General features: G+C 39.6%; 1 protein-coding gene across 1 annotated transcript in view; it reads left to right on the forward strand.

The window, feature by feature from the left end:
* Positions 1–4,041: 4,041 nt before the first annotated feature.
* Positions 4,042–18,981, forward strand: part of LIN28B (lin-28 homolog B) — a gene marked incomplete at its 5' end in the record, with an annotated part of 117,462 nt that continues 102,522 nt past the window's right edge. The window contains 3 exon segments of the mRNA XM_043543136.1: positions 4,042–4,246; positions 4,249–4,275; positions 9,299–9,483. Coding sequence (XP_043399071.1) covers positions 4,042–4,246; positions 4,249–4,275; positions 9,299–9,483 — 417 coding nt within the window.

Genomic DNA, 18,981 nt, shown 5'->3' on the forward strand with positions numbered 1-18,981 from the left:
TCATATATGATTGGGGAATTGGTATTTGATAACTACTTTATGCCTCCCACTGTCACAACAGAATATACTGTAATGAAGCTAATATCTGTCTGGAAAAGTGCGATTAGACTCGAAGAAAGAATTTCATTCAGTTTTCTCCAAGGTTTGACTTTGGAATTCTTGATTGGTCTAACGGTTTGTAAATGGATTTTTTTTTCTGGGCTGGGGGCAAAAAGACAGTATAGAATGTTTATTCCCAGGTGTCATCTTGTGAGCCTAAATAATGGATTTAAAGACATCTTGAAATACATTACAGAATTACTCTTAGAAGAACTATGGTGTGTCACAACCATCTCTAACAGGTCGAGTTATTAATGATAAAAAACGCAATAGTTTTAAGTACTGTATAACAAACATATCAACAAGTAAAAGGTCAGTGCCCATCTTTTAGCGATATTAAATTGATTTTTAATGCAGCAGCAATGTAAACATGTTATCCCGCACAGTCCTCACATTCATAGACAATTCCTACCTACATCTATTTTTGAGGCAGTACTATACGTTGCCAAACACTGTTTTTGGCATATGAAACTGGAGAAGAACAAAAAAAAGCCTCAGAGTTCACTGATCTTGGTCAGGTTTCATTAGGCAGTATCCATTGATTTTATTCCCTGGAAGCTGCGCTAACAAATCCTGTATTTCACTTTGCAAATGGTCACCTGGGAAAACTCATTGCCCAACTACTCTCCCTACAGCAACACCCGCTGTTCCCATTTTGTTTCCCCATTTGCCCACTGCCTGCTGTCTGGCTCCTTAGAACATGTACTACAATAGCCGCGTCAGGAGAAGGGGTGATCATATTCTGTTGCTTACCTTGGTTTCAAGAGTTTGCATAGTTGTATGTAGCCTGTGCCCAGCCCTGCTCAGGCTCTGTAGCGTTGTTGGGTGCTCTCCTGTTGCCCACTGAAGTTTAGTGTTTTTGGCTCTGTTCCAGTTGCTACTTTTTTGTTAGGCGCATGACTGTTAGGAATCTATAAGGTGCTCCTGACGTCACTCAGACTAGCAAATAAAAGGGGCCGGGGGTCCTCTGGTGCGATCCTTTATCCTCCTCCCTGGGGCACTGAACACATACCGCTGAGTGAGGCTTATGCAGCGCCGCGGCACAATGGGCTGGGAATTCGATGCATGCTTAATCACGAGCTACATCTTGTGCTTAAGGCAATGGCTTTGGTCCGATATAGCCGTTCAGAATAGTCAGTGGGCAACAAGCGTCCATAGCATCCAGCTGCTCTGTACAATAGAGAGCTGCATATGTATTTATATGCACCACATAATACAAACCCACCTTCAGATTATACCTCCATCTAGGGCCCGATCCTGCTCCCTTTGGGAGTGTTGCTGTTGACTGCAGATGGGAGCAGGGTTGGTCCCCTAATCTCTGTAGCAATATAGTGTAGTATGTGCACGTGCTGTTACTAAAATGGGTAACGGAGACTGGTGTGTCTACCTGCCAGTGGGCGGGACAGCCTTAAACACACACAGTCCCGCGCTTTCGCTCCTTCTTAACCCAGTGTTTACTGCCATTGCTATGAAACTTGAAAAAGCAATAGGAGCTTTGAGAAGCAGCTGCAATCTTTAATTTCTAGGCTTCTCTTCCTTTCCTTCGTTCCCGAAATGAAATGTAGGGAAGCATATACAATGTCTCCTTATGTGCCATCTATTTTGAGTATTTTTGACAGTGAAATGCAAGTGGTCTTACAAAAGCGGGACTCTTCTGTAGGGCTTGTTTTCCAAATATAACCACGTTTTCCGCAAGTTACTGATGTGGCGCCTCCTTAAATCTAACCATGGAAGCAGTCCTTATCAGTCCTTGCAAATCCACAGCTGAAAAACTGCTAATGTACATGAGGCCACAGCCTGCAGTGAGCTCTGCAAGGGCTCTCAATGTCCTAATGCCCTTGGATTACATCTAGGATTAGCAGTTTCTGGTATTTTAATAACGCCTCTCCAAACCATCAGAATTACAGGCAAAAATGCAGAGTGCATTGTTAGCTATTCCAGAATGTTTACAATATCACTTTTGGTATCGACATTCATTTTATTTTTTTACTATCAAATATTTCAAATCACCTATTTTAAACCTTCCTCCCCCAAACTCTGGTTATTAATTAAAATAACACCACCTATGGACGAAAAAAATAAAACACAGGCTTTAAGATATAGAATATTTTAGTCAGGAATGAGGAGAAAATCGTGGTTCATAAATATTTATTAACATATTAAAAGTTCAGATTTAAAATAAACTTTAGGTATATTCCAATCATTCAGCTACCTCCTTGAGATGTGACACATCCTTTAAAAAATTAATTCATCATCACGTTTTTATATACGTCACTATTTTCCACTGCAGTGTGACGTCAACTTTCTATAACAACTTGTACAAAATACAAATGGCAGAAAAAACTACCAATTTTTATGATTAAGTATTTAATAACTTGGAAAACAATGGAAATATTTAATGGTCCGTTAAACTAATCGATAATTAACAATAAAATAATTAAAAACGTGTAAATAGTGACGGTATTGGCATAAAATGTTAGTCACTTAATATTCATAGATGTATACAAGTGTATGTTTGAATTTTTCGTAGTTTATAATTATGGAGAGAACGATTCAATCTTAACGAGGTTTATTTAATTTAAATTTTAAAATAAGTCTAAGAAGCATCTTCGGTTAAGAAGTATAAGCTTACACACACAAAAAGAAAAGGAGGACTTGTGGCACCTTAGAGACTAACAAATTTATTTGAGCATAACCTCACGAAAGTTTATGCTCAAATACATTTGTTAGTCTCTAAGGTGCCACAAGTCCTCCTTTTCTTTGTGCGAATACAGACTAACACGGCTGCTACTCGGAAACTTTACACACACACACACACACACCCCTGACGTTATTTACAGGTGTTAACTTTTATAGTCGGGACATCGGAGTCTTGGAAAGGGGTAAGGAAATCACCGTAAACAATAGTGAAATGGGGAAAGGAAGAAAGATTCCCCCCTTTTTTAAAAAAGTGTTTTATTCGTTGGAACCGCTATAGCTGATTTAGGGTGTTGTTAAATTTCCTCTCGCTGTTTTTCCACACACAGCCCACGTTTCCTGACATGAGGGCAGCTAAGGAGGAGTCTTCAAAGCTAAAGGAATAAGTAAAATTGACAGAGCTACCTAGATCCAACAGGACAGGCAGTCTTTGCAACAAAGACTAGCCAGCTTGAAGTGGTCGTTGTATTGCAGGTCAATAATGGAAAGTGGTTGCGGTGGAGAGATTATATAGGTAATAATTGGGATCGTCACATAATGAAGATTTGAATATGAAAAGCAGCCATACCAACCTCTCTTGCATTTCAAATTAATCCATGGAATGCATTAATGATCCCAGAAAACTCTCCCGGAAAAACTAACCCTGAGGGTTAAAAAAAAAGAAGTGTGTGTGAGAAAGGAGATCATTGCCCTGGCCCCGTTTCTAATGAACGCTGGGGTGCCGAGGAAAGCCCTGCCCAGGCTGCAGCGGAGAAGGAACCAGAGGACAATTTTGGCGCCTGCGCTGCAGGTGAGACCATGGGCTCGAAGAGCCTTTGCACCCGCTGATTTTTCTCTCACGCCGTGATCCTACCCCCTTGCAACTCCTCTAATGAAACCGTTCGACATGACACGACACCCGATACTACAGCCCCGACCGAGCAGTCTGATTGTGAAGAGAAACACGGTGTGGCGGGGGGCGGGGAGGGAGGGAGAAGGTGTTACTTCCCCGACACACACACTCTGGGTTCCTAACGTGAGGGCTCAGGAGGAATCTCCAAAACTAAAGAACAGGAGGACTTGTGGCACCTTAGAGACTAACCAATTTATCTGAGCGTAAGCTTTCCTGGGTTACAGCTCACTTCATCGGATGCATCAAAGCTTATGCTCAAATAAATCGGTTAGTCTCTAAGGTGCCACAAGTCCTCCTGTTCTTTTTGCGGATACAGACTAACAGGGCTGTTACTCTGAAACCATCTCTAAGGTTGGCAGCGTTACCTAGATCCACTGGGACAGACCCGATCTTCCTAGCAGGGAGCAGGTTCTGGGAGTGGGGCATTCGCCATCCCAGGAGAGCTTTTTCCTCAAACATGCAACTTCCCGGGGGCATCCCTGCCGGTAACAACCTGGAGAGGACGGGCTCTCCCTGAAGCCGAAGGGGCTGGACTGGGCGGCCCCACCGCGCCAATGAGAAAGCCACCGTGAAGCACCCCGTGACAGGTCCACTCCGCTTAGCGCGGCTCGGGCGGGACCTTGCGGATCCCCCTCACGTGGCGAGGGGCAGAAAGTTGGCTGGCTGGGTGGAAGCAGACCCGGGTTGGCTAGACCCAGGAGGTGCCCGAAAGGCGGGAGTCCACCGGCTCTCACGTGGGGCCAGGCTTGGAGGGCGCCGTCGCGTCTGGTCCCTGCCAAGCGGGTGAGTTCCGAGGCAAAGCCAGGAGCGCCCCTCAGCCAGGTCCTGGAACCGGGCTCCACGTGGGGGAGGAGAGATGGGTGGGTGACTTGACCTGACCAGCCGCAGTGGCGCTGCCCCTCCCCCTCGTTTTCGGAAGAACCGCAGCAGCGGCGGATCTGGTTTTAATAGAGACCATCGCACCAAGCACCAGGCACGTCTGATCTGCACGAAAATAAAGGACACCAAGCGCGGCGCGCGCGGGCTCCCTCTTCCCCCACAGCCACACCGGCACGGTTGAGTGAAATGGGCCGTCGGGGGAGGGGAACATGGGGCTTCCAGCTCTGAGTGATGATAATAGTTCAAAAAGAGAAGCCCCCACCCCCTTTTCGATGTGGTTATCACAGGGCAATGGCAGAGGCGCGCGCTCCTGCTTTTCTTGATTAGGGACCTGAGCAAAAATACAAAGTGTTTTCAAAACATGGTAAATCGAAGTTATCTTAAGAGCTCAGTTTTCACAGTGTTAAACATGAGTTTTGATCCAAATACATGGAGGTGGGAGGAGTGGAAAAGGGTGTTAAAAGAAATCGGAAATGAGAAAAAAATTAAAACCAGAGAAGTTTTAGAAACATGACAAATTAGAAAACAGGCACCCAGAGCTCTGGCCGTTTTGATGCCAAAGGAGTCCTGGGACAGTTTCATGAATACGTCTCTTTCTCCGTGTAATTATCTCAACGAAAAAGCATGTTTTCTGTGGGGAGAGCAAGTCGATGTTAAAGACAGCGGCATCTTTCTAACGCCTGAAATATGACCATGATCCTGGAATTCCCCCGACCTGGGTCTGCTTAAAAAAAGAAGTGGGTGTTTGTGGCCGATTGTTTGTGAATGAATTTTGGAAGGTTTTTGAGAGTTCCCAGCTGGCAGCAGCTCTCTACCTTCCACAAAACTTGAAAGGCTGATGTCCTTTGCAGGAAATGAATGAGTCGATAACATCTGACACCAGTGACCAGTCCGGTGACCCCAACCTTAATTCCAGTAATACTGGAGGCCTGGAAATCTCAGTAAAGACCACTTGCAAATCTCCCCCCTCCCCAACACGCGTAATTTACACAATCAGCATTTATTTTGTAATGTAGGAAATCCTTTCAACTATCTCTTATACTTGCATTCAGCTTTCTTTTGCTGTTTTCACACTCCTCCCTTTACTCTGATAAAAAGCATAATACTGTATTGCTTTAAAAAATATCAAACTATCTGGAAACAAAGGACAGTTTCTCCATAAAAAAACCAACAACCTGGGTCAACTTATTTGTGTCCAGTATCAGTAAACCCAAGAGTCTAGTCTCCATAGCATTTTTCAGCCAAATGCGGATAGAGGAGACCAATCTGAGAAAAATACAGACTCTTATAACAGATACTATTTTAAAAAATCATATATATATAGATGCCTCCTGGTTTTAGTAGACATATCAAATAGTTGATAGATATTTTCATATATACACTACATTCGTTTTCAATCTTTTTTGCAGAAAAACGCTTTAAATATTTGTTCTCTCCAGCTGCCCTGCTTTTATTTTTCCATTGATTATATCAGAATTGAAATTATATATAGTAGTTCATATATATATATATAGGAAATATTTAGTTTTTAATCTTTCACGTAGATAAAGTGAGTTGAATACTGATTTAACTTAGTAAAATAATTGCATTTATTAGGAAGTGGAAACGAAAAAAGGAATGGTTTATTGCACAAATGTGTAAAGGCAGGTCAGTGTAGGAAGTCGACCTCTACTGTTGAAATAACCTATAGGAAATTTACGGTTGAAGACTGCAAAGGAATTTCAGGATTTAGAGCTTCTGCTCCACTTGCCAGATTGCTTGTATTTTTACACTTTTGCCCACCCCCTTCTCTTTTTACCAAACGTTCAACTGGGCACCTTGTTATTTCAAACAGAAATTAAAGACAAAGGAGAGCGATTTATACACTTTCCTGAAAAGCAACAAAAAGAGTAAACAGGCCTATCAGAGCAAAGGGGGTTTGCTTAATTGGGCAGACTGAAACAGCAAGTGCTTTGAAATTTTATAAAACACAATTGTACAAGATCTGGGCGGATCACAGTTTGTTGTTTTGGCTTTTTATTTATTTATGTTTGTGTGGATGGGACAGGAGGGGTAATGCCAGAAAATAATCAGAAAATAATTTAACCCAGTGTCCTCGGATTTTAACAAGGTATAAACTACCTTTTAAATGTTACAGGGGCAGAAGTGTCACCAAACCTTAGTTTATGATTGTGTAGTGCCTGTGAATAGGATGTTTACTGACAAGAAAAAATGGGCAATGTGATTTTATATTTTTCATGCCTACCCAAACATATGCTGTATATTTATCCATGTTCTTCCCCAGGAAGAAAAGGAAGGAAATAGGCATTTTTGATAAGTATTTTTTCTTAACATATTAAAACCTATTATTTGAAATACCTGGAACACCAAGTACAGTAGTAGAAATAACACATTGTTCTTTCCTACTTGTATACCTGAGAGAGGTCCAATGCCTAGGGAATTCGTGAAGGAACACGTGAAAGCTGTATCAAGCCAGTTAGATTTTTTTTTTCTTTTATGTGCTTGACTCTCCCACCCAGTAGTAGTGGAGATTTAAAAGTGCAGTCTCCAGGCCAGCATTATTCCTCTTCTCTTTGTCTTCTTCCTCCTGGTTTTTTTTTTTTTTGTCTTCCTCCTCCCTAGCAAATCCTCCTGTTCTCTTTCAGCCTTTCCTCCTCCTCCTCCTCCTCCACCATGCTCCTGGAGAACAATCGCTGCTGATTGAGGTTCACTCTAATGCTAGGCTTGAAAACTGGGCTCTTATTTAGGAAGTCATTAATCACATCCCCTCCCCCGGAAAGAGATGGCGGAGAAACCTGTGAAGTGCAATCCCTCGCCCCGTCCCCCTCCAAAAATGTTTTGAAACGCTAAACCTCAACGCATTCTGAACCATATTAAGGTGATATCGCGTTTCCGGTACGCGTTTCTTTTGAATATGAAATAGTCATGTGAAACAAAGGGAGGAACACCAGCGATTCTCTGTGTATATGTTGAGCCCAAGTGTGCATATGTTTCTGCGTACAGTACATATAAAGTTTTCCTGGCAACCTAAGTAGGTTAAAATAAGGTGATCAGCGTGTTAAATTCCCTGAAGCAGTCGAATTTTGGCTAACGTGTCTACAAGAAAATAAATACAAGGTTAAAAGGCAAAAATACAGTTATAATTCAAAGGTGTTTAAATGCCACTTTTATTAAGGAAGTAGCAACACTTGCAAATATGTACATATTTTTGTACACACGGCAATGTGTGTAGTAAGGTGTGTATCTGTACAGAGTTCACATATGGTTATGCATGCATACATAGTATATGTGATCCTGTATACATATTTGTGTGTCTATTCACATAATATATCTCCTTCCTATGACAGTATATATATATATATATACATATAAAATCTCAGTTGTATGTCTAGGGATGGGATGTAACTCCATATGTAGCTATACGTGTATCTCTACACATATGTGTCAATACACACGCGCACAGAAACCCCCAAAATACGTCATCTTGATTTCCCGTGGAGTGTGCAAAGTAGCTGTAAGACAAGTTCGTATTTGAATTTTCTTGTTCATTCATAAATTATTTTGGTGTGTCAGCCTAAGTTGAAATGGCGATTGGCTACTTCAGACTCTTGCCAACCCCTTAAGGATCTGATGTGAAATTAGTCGCAAGAAAGCATGTAATTGACAAAGTCACGTGTGCGTAGGGGGCCAGAAACTGAGGGAGAGAGAAGGGGAAAAATCAAAAGAGGGAAAGCACATTAGACCATGCGAGCTAAATTTGTGATCGTTCAAAATCAGGATGTTAGATTGATGCAGAAGACCACTTCGATCCAAAGGGAAAGTTTTCATCTCACGAGTTTGGAGCAGAGGGCCCGTGGGGCAACATGGCCGAAGGTTAATTTTCTTATTCTATTGTTTTTCTATTATTTTTCTCTCTCTCGCTCTCTTCCCCTCCCCCTCCCCCTCTTTATTAACCCCACTAGGCACCATTCTTTTTTTTTTTTTTTAATCGGATCGCGCAAAGGGGCTTTCTACAAACCTATTGTTACGGATTTCCAAAAATGTTCCGTACCGCCCACACCGATTCACACAACTTGAAAAGCTTTCATGGGGCTATTGTTTGAATTGTTCCTGTACGATTAAGCACAGTTTCAGTGGTGGGATGCGAAAACGTTTGTACACCTGTCCCCCCAACTTTAACTGAAAGTGGTTCCAAGGGGGGGGGGGGTGGATGCACGTTGGAAAATAGTACTGGATCCGCCGCTGTATGTGCAATAACACGTTGTTGTGCAATCTGCCCCTTTTTTGCTCATTCCCTCTCCACCCCCACCCGCGCTTTGCAAGAAGAGAATAATTTAGCTGAGCATTTCTGTTGGAAAATGGGATCGGTCCTAAACCAGCAATATTCAAGTAAAGTATCGCGTTCTGTGGTGTAGTATGGCTGAAAGTCGGCGTAAAATGGAAAAATACACGTATATACAGAAACGTGGGCTGTTCCGGGCGACAGAGAGCCAGCATATGCTGGGTTTCCTCTCTGTTACCCTGGCTGCTTTTTGGGTTGTGTGCTTTTTTTAAATGGTTTTCTGTGCAGGGAAAGAAAACGGGTTGATTTTGTAATGTGCGGGTGTGTGGGGGTGGTTGTTTTTCTCCCCTCTGAGCAATCCCTTTGTACAAGGCAAAGGACGTTTACCAGAATTTAACTCTTTGCTTTGCATCGTGTGTGTGTGTGTGTGTTTTTTTCCCCCTCCTCAGCAGGGGCGAGTAAAGGTGGAGACGAGCCCGGGAAGTTGCCAGAGCAGGAAGAGGAGGAATCTCAGGTTTTGCATGGAACAGGCCATTGCAAGTGGTTCAATGTGCGAATGGGATTCGGGTTCATCTCCATGATCAACCGGGAAGGAAACCCTTTGGAGTCTCCAGTTGATGTTTTTGTACACCAAGTAAGACCAACTTTTGTCTCCCATCTTCTCCCCCCACCCCACCCCCCACCCCCTTTTTTTTTTTGGGTTGAGTTCAATGGTGATCGAGTTACACTGGAAGGGAAACAATCAATCTATCGTTCTAGATATTTAAATGCATCTGTATATATGTAATAAAAACTGCTCTAAGAAGGGGTTCTATCTACATCAGCCCATTAAAATTCAAATAAAATCAGCATCCATAGTTGGTGGATTGTGCAAAAGGATATTTTATCTCTTCACAATGCAGGGCAGGGGTACAAACTTTTCTTTTTGAATTCTTTTTTTTTAAAATAATCTCATATCCTGTTTTTGATAAGGTTTAAACTTTTCAGCTATGTCATCTGCTCAGGAGCAGATAGGTCCTTCCGTGCAAAGGTGATTAAAAATATACACAGAAAAGGAGAAATAAATATATTCACCAATTAGGTCTGTTGTGAACAAATTTTTTTTGTAACACTCCTCTTGTAGAATTAGACATTTTTTAAAAGTAGTTCATCCCAGATTAGTTGGTGAGAAGTAAATGTAATTAATAGGTTTATTTTGCAATGATACAGACATGAAAACATCCCTCTGATAATACATGACTCATCAAACTCTGTGTGTGTGTGTGTGTGTGTTTGTGTTTGTTTGTTTGTTTTAAAAATCTCTTTTGGAAAACATATCTAGTAGTAAATAAGACTAAGGACATTGTCTCTTTAAAGACACTGAACATAAAGATGTGTCCATTGTTTATATTTTTAACATATCTAACTGGTATCTAGAGACTTATTTTGTACATGGAAACTCTAAGACAAATGTCTTCATTTGAAAAAGTTTCAGCTACAAGAAATGTTAATCAGGAAGTTTAGAAAACTTCTTCCAAGGTTATTGATGTGATTTGTGAGAAACCAGCGTACCTAGATCTCCCACATGCTTGTATTAGTCCCAAATTGCAAGAATGACATTTTGAATTTCATCACCCTTCTGAGTTGATCAGAGAAAAAGAGAACAATATCTGCAAAGTAAAGAGACTGTTTCAGGCTGGGTTATGGCCATGTCAGGAAAGCTAAAGGCATCTTAACTTTTCATGTTGTTGTCCATTTCCTATGACGTTTACAATGATTTGGGGGAGGTTTTGTTACGTGATATTCTATCTTGATGGTCTAGTTTTATTCCATATATTATTGTACATTTGTGCTCATTTTCACCATTCACGTTTAAGGAATATATACTTAGGATGAAGCTGATAGGAGATAACTGAAACAAGAAACAATGCTTGCTGGTATGTTGCTTTGCTTTGTGGTGGTGTTTGGGTAGATTTTTGACCTTTTTGTGATCTGTCCACCCCTGCCTCCAGGGTCTACTCATCCATATTTTCTGTTTGTATGTGGAATTAAGTATAACTGTGAAATGAAATAGAGCTTTTATTTTTAATGTAAAAGGAATACTTTGTTTTTACATTCTTACACTTCCTGCTTCGCACTGTCAGGCATGGATGAAGCAGCTCCTTTCCTGCTGCTTTTCATGAGACTGAATTACTGAAATCATTGTCAAATCTGATTGCTATCAGTTTCCTTGCCTTTTTTCCCTCTAAACTGTCTTTAGGTCATTAATTGCTCTTTGTGATTACATAAATGTATTTTAAAGATGAAAGAAAGAAAAAAAGTCCTTTTTGTCTAATACCCTGGCATATTTTGTTTTCTTTGCTCCTCTAATATTAAAAAACCAAGTGTTTAAAGGATAGCAAATTGATTAATAAAATAAAATATTTGAAAACAATATTCTTAGAACTGTGTAACTGCACAAAAATGTTAAGTGATCATATTATGTGTAGGACTTTGCTATTGATACACACTTTAAAGTAAGTCATGTGTAATTTACTTACACAATAGAAAATATTCATAGAAAGTCAAAAGATAATCAAATAAAATTGTAGGAAATGTTGAAGCCAGTTTGTCTTTTGTGTCACATAGAAGATGGGGACATTTAATAAGCCAATAAGTGAGTTATGCAGGAGGAAATCATTTCAAGCATAAATGTTTGGAGATACTGAACTAATGTACATGTCATAAATATTTGTATGGATTTACAGATTTCTGCTAGTACACAATACCATAAAAGATAGTATAGCTAATTGGTTTAAACTGTGAACCTCATTAATAATTTTGGATTTTTCTCAAATATATGTCTTAATGCACTAATTTATCAGTGGTTCATAATTAATTGCTCTCATTACACCAAAGAAAGTATTTTAATATATCCCACTTTGTTTTTTCTTGGTGAAATATTCATTAAATGCAGGGCTTATGGTGACATTAGTCTCTTCTCTCTCTCAAAGCTTTAATATAATGGGGGGCATTATAAGAGGAGCAATGCCTAACTCGGGTTGAGTTTGAATTTCACATACTTCATTATTACAGAATAATTGTGCTACTTGGCTAGCTGATTTGAAGGTGACAGTAGCCACTGGTGGATAGATAGCCACAACAATATAAGGCCCTTTTAAAATCTGAAATGTTATACAAAGAAGAGATTGCATGCTGTTAAAATAGAGTCTGGTATCTGTACGTTCAATGGGCCCCATCCCTCCAAAGCTGTACTCGTGCAATTAGGTCTTAATCATTTAACTATTGAAGTCAGAAGTATTGTTCATGTGAGAAAGGGTTTGCAGTCATATTATGAATTTGTCAGGATAAATATTGCTGTATACTATTTTAGAACTATTGTGTCTTCTACTACAGCACATACTTATGTACAGGGCTTGGCATACATACAACTAGACTTTTTAGATACTATGTATCAGAGAATCCTACAAATTAAGAATAGGAAAAACCCACATAATTTAGTACCTATACAGGATTGCTTATGCAGGATTGTTCCCTACAAATACACTTCTAGTGTTTTGTCTAGCCGAGCTTTAAATATTCCCAATGATAGGATTTTCCACCCCCTTCACTTGAGAAATTGTTCAAAGCCTAAGAGATTTTGCTGTCAGGAAGACTTTCCTGATATTCAGTCCAAATTCCCTTTAATGATTTCATCCTATTATACCCACTTCTATTTACTTGTAGCACTGTAAATAATTTATCTCCCTCTGTGGTGTTTACACCCCTCAATTATGTGTGCACTATAATCATGTTTTCCCTTTGTCTTTGCTTAACTAAGCTGTGCATATTTAGGTCTTTTTTAGAGCCCATACTTCTTTAAGTCAATGGAAGTTCTGTGCATGGAACAGCTGCAGTATTGAGCCTTTAACTCTTCTTTTTAAGTTATTCCCTTCAGCACTCTGATTTTGATTGATCTTCTCTGAACTACCTTCGGCTTGTCATTATCTTTCTGGTAATGAGGTACTCAGAGCCAAACACATTATTTCAGATGGAAACATACCAGAGGTCTCTCTATATTTATATATTATAATTAAAGTAGAGTACATTTGTAAACATTTACACTCAAGTCCTTTTCAGATTTGGTTTGCATATGCCTGTCCATGTATTCAGTATCTTCATGTTGATCTTTTGTTTGAGCTATTCATTATTTCCAGAAGGAAGTTATAGAATAGTTAACCTGTTTGTTTCTGAATCACTCTTTACTCAAATTGCATTAATGGGACTATCATTTATTTTTATAAGAGTAAATATAATGGGCCAAATTCTGCATAGTGTAACTATGTTGACTTCAACAGAGTTGTACCATACTGGATTTGGCTCAGTATTGTTGTTCTTCGCACCTTAAATTCCACATTAGCTGCTTTATAATAGATCCTGTCTTTAGTGGGAGATGCATGTATTTATCAGGGGGCAGACCTGGGCCTAATGAGTGTGCAATGATAGAAACTTCTTGTGATTCTGCATAAGTTTAAGTACAGCAGTTTAAAAGGTCTACAGTTCTGTAAACTAAAAGGGATTATATGTGAGGTTTTAGCCCCAAGATCACAGTAAAAGGGTTGATGCTTGAAGTTAGTTTAACTGCTGAGATGTTTGTATATAACGTTTTTTTAACCAAGGGGGAGGGGTGAACTCTGACCCACTGTAGGTCCCTTCCAGCTCTAATTATTCTATGGTTCACCTTGGGAAGAAGGTTTAACTTTGAAAGTGCTTAACAAGACTGTTTATGTGATCACACAAAAAAGAGCAGTTTTTGTTGGTTTTAAATGTAAATAGATGCAATTTATAAGTGTTTATTACACATGAAAACTTCATAACCTTGTGTTCTGTTTCTGAATTTTAAGATCCTTGCCTAGGTGGATTTGTTTAGAAGATGCAGATAGTGGGGATGTCCTATATTAGGGTCTGGTCCTGCAGCCCAAAATTATTGCCATAATGGGATTGATTTTTGCATAAGGATTTTGGGACCTAAAACAGGATGCTTTCTATATCTGTATTTAAATGACCAGCATTAGCTAAAAGCACACATTTCCATCTGAAACTTGTTTTAACTACTATTGTTACACTTAAGTCTACTGAAACTGGAAGAAATCTGAGGATTTTTTGTTTTGTTTTGTTTTTTCAGTTACTTCATGCATTTGACCTCATTTTGTATATAGTAAATTGCATTCTTTCCCTTGTTTTAGTGGGTCTTTCACACAACACTGGAAAGTGATAGAGAAAAAAAGCATCAACAATAATATACAATGTAATTTTAAAACACAAGAAACAAAAATATTGATTGGGGAATTTAGGGGCAGATATAATATCCCAAATAGAATCTGTTTTCAACTATTGTTTTTAATGACTAGATTTTAAGTTGATTGTCTCTTTAAGATTAGGCACGTGATCATGAATTTCTTTTGTATCCAAAGCTGCTACTGATGTCAACTAGGGCAAGCAAAGTTTTATTGGTACAAGAAATGCAGGACTTGGCACAGTGTATTACGTTTAATATCTAACGTTCCTGATGCCAGGGTCTAGATCTTCTCCATGTGTGTGGGGGGAAGGTACACTTAGTGATCTAGTACATCTCTTTCTTATGATGATCCGGGCTTGAAAAAGCTTGTACACAGTGACTTGAAGTTTTGATGAGCAAGAGGGGTGAATGGCAGGCTGTTTTCCCCTGCTGCGTGCAACATAGCAGTTCCACTTCGGAGTACAGCAGTCTCTGTGTGAGGCCTGCTGCTCCTAACCTGGCTCCCTGAACTGTTGTTTGGGGGCAGACAAACCCAAACCCCAATCTAAATAAAAATGGATGGAAGAGACTTGAGGAGCCAAGAGAGAGAAGCCTGTAGGTGAGCAAGTGAGGAGCAAACTGTGTGTCTGTTGGCGTCAAGGAGATCAGAGGGAACAGGCTTGAAATCAGATCTGCAATAAAAAATCTGGGCCCAGCTATTGGTACTGAGACTTGCTCAGGGGCCTGAGCCCATTCATTGGGAATCTAGGAAGTGGCTTGCAGGGCCATCATGGAATGGTCATGTGGGAGGATTCCAGGAGAAGTGGCAGAGTGGATACCTGATGAGGGATTCCTGGGGAGGAGAGCTGCTTCCTTCAAACCAGGGTCCGGAGTGTATAGGTTGGATGTTTGGAAACAGCTTTAAATTGCTGGGTGGAGGGATTTGTGGTGGTGGTTTAGTTCTGGTAAACCACAAAAAAATCTTAAGGAGTGTTTACAACAGCGGCGTATTAATGCCTAGGCCGACAAGGCCTAGGCCTACGGCAGCAAATTTGCAGGGGCAGCAAATTTATAACAGCAGCCAGAGGCTGCTTCCTGCAGCGCTGGTTTGCGCGTTCCACACCTGGCCCCACCCCAACTCCACACCTTCCCCGCCCCCTCCCTGCCCCTATTGGTCCCCTTCCTCAAATCCCCGGCCCAGCCCCGCCGCCTCTCCTGAGGGTGCTGCATTCCCTCCTCTTCCCCCCTCCTTCGCGAAGCTGTTTCGCGAACAAGCAATGGCAGGGAGCAGGGAGAAACAGGACCCGGCTGCACGCTCAGGGGAGGAGGCGGAGCGGACGTGAACTGGGGCGGGGGGTGGGGGCGGCAATTATTTCAGGGCCTAGGGGCGGCAAAATCTTTAATCCACCACTGGTTTATAATATGATTCACAGTTAACTGAATCAGCCTCTCCTTTGAGAATCCTAGTAAGGGAGCCTTCATCTGTGATAAATGCCTCTGAACAGATCTATTTACATTTAAAGCTAACATCTTCGTGCGTTTTTAATCTGAAGACACATGCAGTATGGAATTCCATTGAAGTCAGTGGAAAGACTCCCATTGACGTGAATGGAGTTGGATCAGCTCCTGTCATGCTAAGCAATTGTAAATATTATTTTTTTCTAGACATAAATCACAAATTGTTACACCTTCAGGGGACCTACAGTTGGTCACTATTGGTCCAGTTATTTGGGACCAAATGCTCCCTTGCACGAGCAAAGGGAAACACAAGTCTACAGATCCTTCTCCAGAACTTACTTCTCCCTTCCTCCAACTCTGAGGAAGTCTTGCATGAGCTTGGGAGCATGGAAGGAGGAGGACATTCTGTTTGGAACACTTTTTACCCTTCATACAGAGAGGGTATCCAAGCAGATATATGTGCCTACATTAAAAGAAAATCAACTTGGAAATTTTTGTTATTATTTGTCCTGAGGTAGCACCAGAAAGCCCCAGTTAGGGATCAGGGCTCCATTATGTACACTCTACATTCACCTAGTGAAAAGACAACCTTGCCTCAGAGAGCTTACAATCTAAATAAATCACATTGGTGTGAAAATTTTGTTCCTAATACAATTACTGTAACTGAAAAAATATTTCTCTTTCTTTTTTAAGTTTATTTACTTTGTGTTTTGACAGCACATTGTTTAGAATCTGTTTCCCCTGTATAGCCAGTCAGGATGACACCGGTGAAAGCAAGGTCAGACCTTTAGATAGGCTGAGATTCTCAAAGGTGTTTAGACACCTAACTCCCATAGACTCCAATGAAAGTTGGGAGCTTAAATACCTTAGAGGCTCTTGACCTTACTAGTTTGGTGAAAAGCCCATTATAAATATCAACAAGAGAGCAGAAGAACATTTTTATAACATTTCTTAAGGGAATCTAAACAAAATGGATCTGCAGTTTAAAGGATGATTTTCCAGAAACTGGAATTTCTAAAAATGAGTCAATTGAATTATCAATTACGTAATTCAATTTACAGTAATCCTTTCAAGTTTTTCAAGGGTTATTCACTCAGGTTAGGTCTACGCAAGAAACTTTTACTAGTATCACAATATCAGTGAAGGCTGTGTTTCTTTAAGACATTTTTCTACTGCCAAGAAGCCCCACAGTAGACACGATTATACCCATAAAATAGTTAATTTTGCGGGTATAGTTTAATTCATTTGCGAAACGGGTATCATCAATTCTGGCAACATTTTTTGCCAGTATAAGCTGCATCTCCACTAGGGGAAGGCCAGTATAGCTATTGTGGCAATCTAGTCTAGGGAAGACCTAATCAGGTTCCAGGGTGACACCACTGCCCACCTGCCTTTCCTCTTCCCTACAGACAGAGTAGGGTTTTTTTTTCCTTCCATAGATGCAAAATGCTAGGACTGTGGGAGCATAGCTCCAGTTGGGGATGGAGAGCCAGAGTTAGTAGTGCTAACTTTTAAAAGGGTTCCTCTGGATCCTGGAGATCAGTACAGTAGGAGAGGCTGCATCCCTGTCTCCTACAAGATCCTCTCACCACAGAGGAAGACTTTGAGGAAATTCCGCTAAAGAGTTTCTTAGCCCTTCATATTCCATCCTTTGGGTAGATACGCAGGATGGTAAAGTCCAGCCCAACTCTGACATATCTCTGAGTGTCTGTAATATCAGCCTAAACTGTGGCATTTTAATGGATAAATTAAACATATTTTGCTGTTGCTTTAAAACATTTTAAATATGGATTATTGTAATAATGGGAGCTTCTAGATTATCCAGTATTAAAAAATAATAGTTATGTGTATTCTGATTCAATTTAGCTGGTAATACAAGAAAGCTGTCACTAAATCTGTGAAATATTTATTAATTAGTATGGAGAACATAACTCTTGAGTTATTGATCACATTTAGTTCTATGATCATCTCATTTCACAAAAAGATTTATTTTAAAACATCTCATTCTAATGAATAACTTAAATTATTTCTCCTATATCTGTATGAATATCAGTGAAGAACAGAATGTAGAAATATTATATTTTCATATTTTAAATATTTTTTACCAAAATTATAGCAATGTATTAATAGTTTAGAGCTTGGCCTGTATTTTTTGTATATTTTCCAATTAAATGTTAGTGTTTAAGTTGTTATAATTTCAAAAATATGACTTTATGAAATGACAAGTTTATAATTTGTAGTGTAGTCATTTCCTTTGAGTTGCTTTAAAAAATTCTCTTTTGAAAATATCCTTGTTTCAGTTGCTTTTTATCTATTATCTATTAATTAGGATATTTGTCTTGTGAGAATCACTGAGAAAAGACATAATCAACATTAATTTGGAGTATATGGAGTTGGCTCAAAAAAACCAGAGAATTCCTTCATTGTTTTTATGGAATGTATACAGCTTTATTAGAAAATATTGGATATTATTATAAAATAATTATACTAATGAGTGTGTATTTTTAATCAGTGAAGCCGACATCAAAGAAATATTTTCCCAATTGAGGTCCTCTACTAATGAGTCACAGTAATTTATAGATACACAGCTTTATTTTTCTACTATAATATTATTATAGTACCACTTGAGGCTCCTTTACCATTTCTGTTATAACTTCCTATTGTTCATGGTTATATCAATTCATATAACAAAGTTATCCCTCAGATGATTTAGCATAAAAGTGCTTTCCCGTGTGTAGTTTTGAACAGACTAAAATAAATACAAACATGGTTGTTTTTGAAGTACAGAAGTCCTTAAAATCTATAAACTAACCCTGTGCACTAACTTTAAAACTGCTCTATGTTTTTTACAACAGCATTTTGTAAGGCGTTACTGAAAAGTCTTGGTCGACTTTATAGGCTAGTTTCAAAAATACAATATTGGCTGAAATATGGGCTTTAAAAACATTTCCTGTGCCTGTGCAGTAATGTCTCAAGAATGCTTACTAGACTTTTGATATTTGGAATGTACAAATGCATATAAGGCCTGATCCAAAACCCACTGAAGTCACCTGAAAGACCCATTGGGTTCTGTAGATTTTGGATCAGGCCCATATAGATTTAATATTTTGACATGTATTGATATCATATATTTTTAAGTTGTGTGGTCTACTCTAAGACATACAATTTTGACATTTGAACAGTTAGCCATTATTGATGTGAAACTAGAAAATAATGAGTTGAATGAATCATTAACACATCTCTTCTTATTTCTACATGTTGACCTTTTTTTTAAACTGCCATAAACAATGAGGTCAAGAAATCACATAGATCTATGTCAAAGGGACTGAGCTGAATCGCTGAGAGAAATTCAGGCCTATTATACGTAAATCATTCCACATTGTTTTTCTTAGATATTGCAACACAGAAGGGCTAAATTCTGCCCACTTTTCTTACATG

Source organism: Chelonia mydas, chromosome 3 (assembly GCF_015237465.2).
Source record: "Chelonia mydas isolate rCheMyd1 chromosome 3, rCheMyd1.pri.v2, whole genome shotgun sequence".
NCBI classification, from domain to species: domain Eukaryota; kingdom Metazoa; phylum Chordata; order Testudines; family Cheloniidae; genus Chelonia; species Chelonia mydas.